The sequence below is a fragment of the Empidonax traillii genome, unplaced genomic scaffold, assembly GCF_003031625.1.
Source record: "Empidonax traillii isolate 1590-97213 ecotype Southwest subspecies unplaced genomic scaffold, ASM303162v1 scaffold290:size645333, whole genome shotgun sequence".
NCBI classification, from domain to species: Eukaryota; Metazoa; Chordata; class Aves; order Passeriformes; family Tyrannidae; genus Empidonax; species Empidonax traillii.
In genome coordinates, this window is record NW_020955483.1 from 162,865 (window position 1) to 168,864 (window position 6,000).

Consider the following 6,000-nt stretch of genomic DNA (forward strand, 5'->3'; position numbering starts at 1 on the left):
AAACAGGAGAGACTGAGTGGGGGAGAGAGAGAGAAAATGAAGAAAAGAAATGAAGGCAGGTGGTTATGAGAGCACACAAGTGCCTAATTAAACCACAGGCTTTACTAGTCACAGTGGTTAAACAATTTTAACAGGCGGCATTCTCATAACACGCCTGAAAAGTTTTTATGCTGTCGAACACCTTTGTCAGGAGTGAGGAAGTTCTGGAAATGTGCTCAGAGATGCACACAAACCCATAGGAAGATCTGATAACGTACAAATTTGTTCCAGAGATAGCTCACTTTCTGCACAAATCGATAAGCCATCAGAACCTATCATTTATCACAAACATTAAATCCCAGCAGCATCCTGGTTTGCAAGCCTAATGAGGGAACCTGGCACACAAAGGCACCCCAGTGCTGGGTGGTGTGGGGAGTATTCTCCATGCCTCTGACTCAGAGAAGTCTCTTTTAGGCTGTACTCAGCATTATAATCCATCATTAACAGAGTGGGGCATTGAGTATCTTTGTTGCAAACTTGCCACAAAAGCAACAAAGGCATGTTACTGAGGAAAGCAAGAGTTGGAAATCCAATCTAGTTTCTATCCCCCTGGAAGTCCATCCTGGTTTTTGCATTAGCAATGCTGGGTCACCATACATTCACAAAAAAAAGAGCTAAAAGGAGGGAGAGCTATGAATCAAACTTTCAGCAAGGACAGTTCACTCTTGCAAAAATGAATTAATTAGTTGTTTTGATGACGCTGGTTAGGAAAGAGTTAATGGTATCAGCCAAATGTCAGTTAAACCCCCAAATGCTGCTTTTGTCCCACGGCAGTGTCAATATCAACACCATTATCTCCATTTATTTAACACAAAATAAATTAATTAGCTCTTAGTGTTGCTTTTTCCCTGGAATCCCTCATCCCACCTCTTCCTGGAGAGAACTCCTGCAAGTAATGAGCAAGGGAATAAACCGCTCTGCAAACATACACAGGCATACACACACATGTACACACAAACACACACACAGAGGGAAGTTGCAATTTCTCACTTAGTTTCTGATTTCTGTGACTACAAATCTTAGTGTCACCTGGCATACACTACTCCTCTGTACTAAATCCATCATCCTCAACACCTTCAAATGCATCCGATATGTGCATCTAACCAGCAACACTATAATTTTAATAATGACAAGGGATTAAGTGTGATTACTAGTCTTTTCTCTCGTTTCCTCCCCCTAAGGATACCATCCAATTGCCGTTTTCCTCACGGATGTGTATTCTGGTTCCCATTGTCTGTCGTACCCAATACATTAACCGAAATGTCTGCGACATGAGATCTGCCTGTCTCTCCTACATCTAGCAAACCTGAAAACCTGTTGTTACAGCTTTGGGGAGCACAATACATTGTCAGTTCCGAGGACACATCGTAAAAATAACCGTACATACAGTTCAGTCAGAAATCAGTTCAGTCATACCTGTGCTATTCTTCCATTGTGTTTAATACACCACGAACAGGTTATTTCGTAAAAGACATTGCCAAAGAGAGCACTTGGGCACGTTTCACCGACTGCCAGGCTCTACGGCCAGTTGTCTGTCAGGGACAAACTGCTACCAGCCAACCTGGATATGAACTTGCCATTGCTTTCCCCTGAACTTCTGACAGCGAGAGCCGGGCGTTCTGCTAAAACTTTCCCTTGCCCACCTCCCCGTCCCTACAAACCTCCCCGAATCGTCATTATTGCCGTTAATTAAAAAATAAAAAAAAAAAATAAAAAAAAAAGAGAAAGAAAGAAAAAGAAAAAAATTAAGAAAAATAAACCAGAGTGAGCCAGCAAGTCTTATGGAAACAGCACGGCAGGAAACCAGGTTAGCATCGTCCCGTAACGGCCACGAGCTGGCGGGGCGGGGGCCGGCGCCCCCCGGCCGTCCCTCCTCGGCCCGGGGCCGGGGGCCATCGGCCGGGGCCCGGCCCCGCGGGGCGCCGCGGGGGGCGGCGTTTCTCTTCCCTGCGGGGCGGAGAGGGGCGGGCGGCGGGGCCGCGCCGCGGGGAGCCGCGCCCGCGGCGGGAGCTCCCTCAGAGCCTGAAGGAGGCCTCGGAGAAGGGATGCTGCATCTTGAAGCTAGACAAGAAGCACTGGAGGGGCGGGGGCAGGGGGTTGAGGAGGGACGGCGGGAGGCTGGGGAAAAAGAAATCATCTCCTCTGACCTCTAGCGAAGTGCCCGGTTTTTTCTTAAGCTCTTCACATTTCCTAAATTTGCAGATCTGGTGTCCCGTTTTGCGGTTCCTGCAACTGCTGCAGACTCCACAGTTGATGAGCCGCTTGCAGGGCACGCACACCCCGCAGCGTTTCCGCTTCTTCTTGGCGGGGTTGCCCGCCCCGGCCCCGGCCCCGCCGCCGGTGCCGCCGGCCCCCCCTCCGCCTCCGCCGCCACCGCCTCCGCCGCCCCCCGCGCCGGCGGCGGCTCCCAGGGCGGAGGCGGGCGAGGCCGAGGCGTGGCTCTGCGGGCAGTCCGCCAGGTTGGCGATCTGGAAGGCGCTGTCTGTGACGGCGGCCGAGGCCGCGGCTGGGGAGTGCAGGGCCGTCATGACGATGACCCCGGGGGGCAGGGACAGGCCGCCCAGCGCCGGGATGGCCGAGAAGGTGCCGACGCGGTCGGGGAGGTTCATGATCTCGGCTTCGGTGGCGCCGCACTTGAGCTTGTTCATGCAGTCGCCGGCGAGCGGCCGGCAGTGCTCGGGGGCGAGCGTGGAGAGGAAGTTGCCGTTGGCCATGGGCAGGGCGGGCTGCTCGGCCGGCGGGCAGCCGGGCTTGCCCAGCCGCTGCGAGTCGCTCCGGTGGTGCATGCCGCCCCTGCCGGCGTGCAGCGAGGAGGCGGCGGCGGCGGCCGCGGAGGCGGCGGCGGCGGCGGAGGAGGAGGAGGAGGAGGGTTTCCTCGCGCCGCCCGCCGCGCCGCCGCCGCCGCTGCCCCAGAGCATGGCGGTGGCGGCGGCGGCCGTGGCGGTGTCGCAGTTCCAGGGGGACATGCCGATGCGGGCGGCGGCGGCGGCCGCGGCGCTGGGGAAGATGGGGGTGGTGATGCGGGCGATCTTGGCCGCCTGGGGGAAGGCGCCGCCGTTGGTCTTGTAGAAGGTGGCGAAGGAGCGGTACCTCTCCATCTCCGAGTTGTAATCCACAAGGCTGTTGAGGGCCCCCTCGGGCAGGTGGCTGTCCTTGGGCAGCCCCGGCGCCTCGGGGTTGGGGCCGCTCTCCACGCACACGTTGGTGTTCATGGTGGCCGGGTCGGGGGGGGCGTCGCGGGGGGACGGGACAGGGGGATGGGGGGCCGGGGGGACAGGGACAAGGGGAAAGGGGGTCGCTTAATCCTCCTCCTCCTCCACTAGGCGCATCCCCGCGGTCGGTGCCTGGCCGGGCAGCCGTTCCTCCGGCATCCTCACGGGAGCTGCCGCAGCTGAAACACAAAAAGTCATTTCCGAGGGGGTGCGCGCGCGCGGGGGGCGCTCATGGCCGCCCACGGCCACCCCGGGGGGAGGAGGGGGGGGGGCACGACATGAGTGGGGGGCACACGCCGCCCTACCCGCGGGCTGAGGGCTTGAAGGGGCGGCCCGGGCAGAGTATAAGCCCGGTCCCGGGACAAGGTGGGGGCGGGGGGGCACGACAGGGGGAGCGGGTGCTGCCCACCTACCGGCACCGGGAAAAATGAAAAGGCAGGGAAAAAGGGCGGGGGGAGAAATAAATAAAAGGAATTAGGGGGAGAGAAAAAAAAAATTGAAAAAAGAGGGAGGTGGGGGAGGGAGCCGCCAGCTGCCACGGTGTCCTTCTGCGCCCGGCGGTCATTAGCTGCCTGCCGGCACAGCTGGCTCCGCCGGGCGCTGGTTGCGGCGGCACCGGCCCCCCCCCCCCCCCCCCCCCCCCCCCCCCCCCCCCCGGCGCTCCCCGCCGCCTCCGGGCACGGGGGGGAACAGGACTCGGTTAAAAAAAAAAAATTACTTAAGCAATTTCACAGCCTGTGATCCCGGCGCCTGCAGCTGTACTAACGACAGAGTATTTATCCCAGCCTCTCGGGGAGGATTCCCCGCCACCGCCGCCGGGGGCTGCGCAGGGAGGGCTGGGGACACACACACACACACGCCGAGACGGGGATAGCCCCTTTGCGGGGCAGGGGGCTTCATGGAGAGACAGCCCAGGAACGCTCGGGAGGGCACGTCGCTGTACCTGCTTGAATTAGCCCTCGGCGGGTAAAGATGGCTTTCTGCTTCAGGGCTAGGAAAGTTTAGGAGGGGGCTAAGGACACGGCGTCCGTTTTATTTCCCACCGCCCCCTTCTTCCCCCGGGAGGTGAAGGGGGGTATTTTAGTTTATGGCAATGAGGAAGGTATATTATAGCAGCCTCCGCGAACTAAAGCAAAACATAAGCATAACTTAAAAAGCCCTCAGTTTATGAACACTGCCTCTTTGTTTTCCAGATGCTCTACCTGAATAGTTCAGATATTTCTAGCATCTTTTCTGATGTAGGGCTATCGATCAGAAACGCTCTCTCAGGAGGCAGTCGTGGGGCTACGTCTAGTTTCCAGACTCTGGTATGTTTAGTTCAAAATGGTTATCAATTACGGTAATTACGATCATAATTAGATTAATGAACCGTTTGCAGCCCAACCTACCGAGTGCAAAAACTTCGTCTTCTCCCAACGTCGTGCACTAAAAAGCGGGCTTTATGTAAACAAATCCAGATGAAGGGAGCGTAAATCTACAGAAGGAACCTCACCCCCGGCTGCACTGGGGACCGGCGGGCGTCTTTCCGTCGGAGAAAAAAAAAAAACAACAACAACAAAAAAAACCCACAACGACCCCGAACCCGCAGGAGCCACCTCTGTGTTTCCACGTCAGGGAAAAACCCAGACTCTCGCTGCCTTCAGAGGTCTAGTGGCAATACAAAGGCTGCCCGGAAAGCTCTAGTCTAAGCATCGTCTCGTGGAGGGATGCAAAGGATTTGCATATAGCAAAAGAAAAAAAAAATCAACCAAAAACAAACCACCTTTCCCGTTTCCAGAAAGGAAAACGTAGCTGCATATCCTCGATAACAACTACTCAATAAAACTAGTTTTTCCAGCCATGTGTGTGAATGCCCCGCATCTGGTAAGGAATAAAACGTTAGCGTTCAGCCTTTTATGCCAGAAGTCATACACATTTTCTTGCCCTATTCCCCTCAGCATTAAAGTGGCTTCTCTCCACAAAAGCGTCCCTCGCTGGCTACCTTTTCTCTCCCCGCGATCCCCTCTCGGGGTTTATTGCCACCAGCAGCGAGAAAATGATGGTGCCCACCAACCGGGTCATTATTGTTTAATCGATGCATCTCCGGAGCATGAAAAGGGTACCCGAGACGCAGTTATTGATTTCCCTCCCCCCCCCCTAACTATCGCTCTCTTTTCCACGAATGAAATAAATAAATAGAAATTGCTAGCCAGGCTTTGCGATTCTGTCCCTGCTTAAGCTAAATGTGACCGTACATGTTCAGTATTGCATATCTGCTCTGCCAAAGACAGAGAGATCAAAGGTCATATTTAACATTCAGGAGGAGGGGCGGGTGCAGATTAATTAATAAATTAATATAGCGATGCCTTTTATTGCCCAAGTCTAGCATTAATCTACTTTTACGATCCCAGAGGACAAGAACAACAGAAAAAAAAGAGCCCCCGACAAACCGACAAAATTTGAAAAACACAAAAAAACGACCCCTCTAAAAACAAACAAACAAACCTAATAACCAAAACCACAAAAAAGCAAAACAGAAAAAACAACCCACGAAGAATCAGGGGGGAAAAGGGGGGGGGGGGGAAGCAAACCAGTCACTTACCAGGCTCTTTATTTGGGGGGGCTTGAGCGTGCAGACGCTACCAGCCTGTCTGCCTTTAATTAGTTGCACATCAGTCCCTAACACAAAGAAGAAGAAGAAGAAGAAAAATATCCAGATGTGCCTTGGCAGCTCCTCAATTACAACTTTGATACTTGTAAACAAACTGCG

The 6,000-nt window shown here is 54.6% G+C and overlaps 1 protein-coding gene and 1 long non-coding RNA gene across 5 annotated transcripts in view; one reads left to right on the forward strand and one right to left on the reverse strand.

Annotated features, from left to right (window-relative positions):
- The window catches only part of CXXC4 (CXXC finger protein 4), a 28,464-nt gene extending 22,471 nt beyond the window's left edge, over nucleotides 1–5,993 (reverse strand). Inside the window, exons 1-2 of one of the 2 annotated variants that reach the window (XM_027890496.1) lie at nucleotides 5,833–5,993; nucleotides 2,187–3,430 (exon numbers count right to left, since the gene is read on the reverse strand). In XM_027890496.1, coding sequence (XP_027746297.1) covers nucleotides 2,187–3,251 — 1,065 coding nt within the window. In that variant the 5' untranslated portion in view covers nucleotides 3,252–3,430; nucleotides 5,833–5,993. Of the gene's footprint in view, nucleotides 1–2,010; nucleotides 3,431–5,832 lie in introns of those variants that run through there. The other variant, XM_027890495.1, reaches the window with a different exon arrangement.
- On the forward strand, nucleotides 2,429–4,994 carry LOC114060747. Of its 3 annotated transcripts, none has more exons than XR_003571950.1 (3): nucleotides 2,429–2,498; nucleotides 4,445–4,558; nucleotides 4,630–4,994. It is a non-coding gene; the product is annotated as an uncharacterized LOC114060747 (long non-coding RNA). The 3 variants fall into 3 exon arrangements; XR_003571948.1 differs by having other exon boundaries at nucleotides 2,491–2,622; XR_003571949.1 differs by lacking the exon at nucleotides 2,429–2,498 and adding an exon at nucleotides 3,045–3,182.
- Nucleotides 5,994–6,000: the final 7 nt, after the last annotated feature.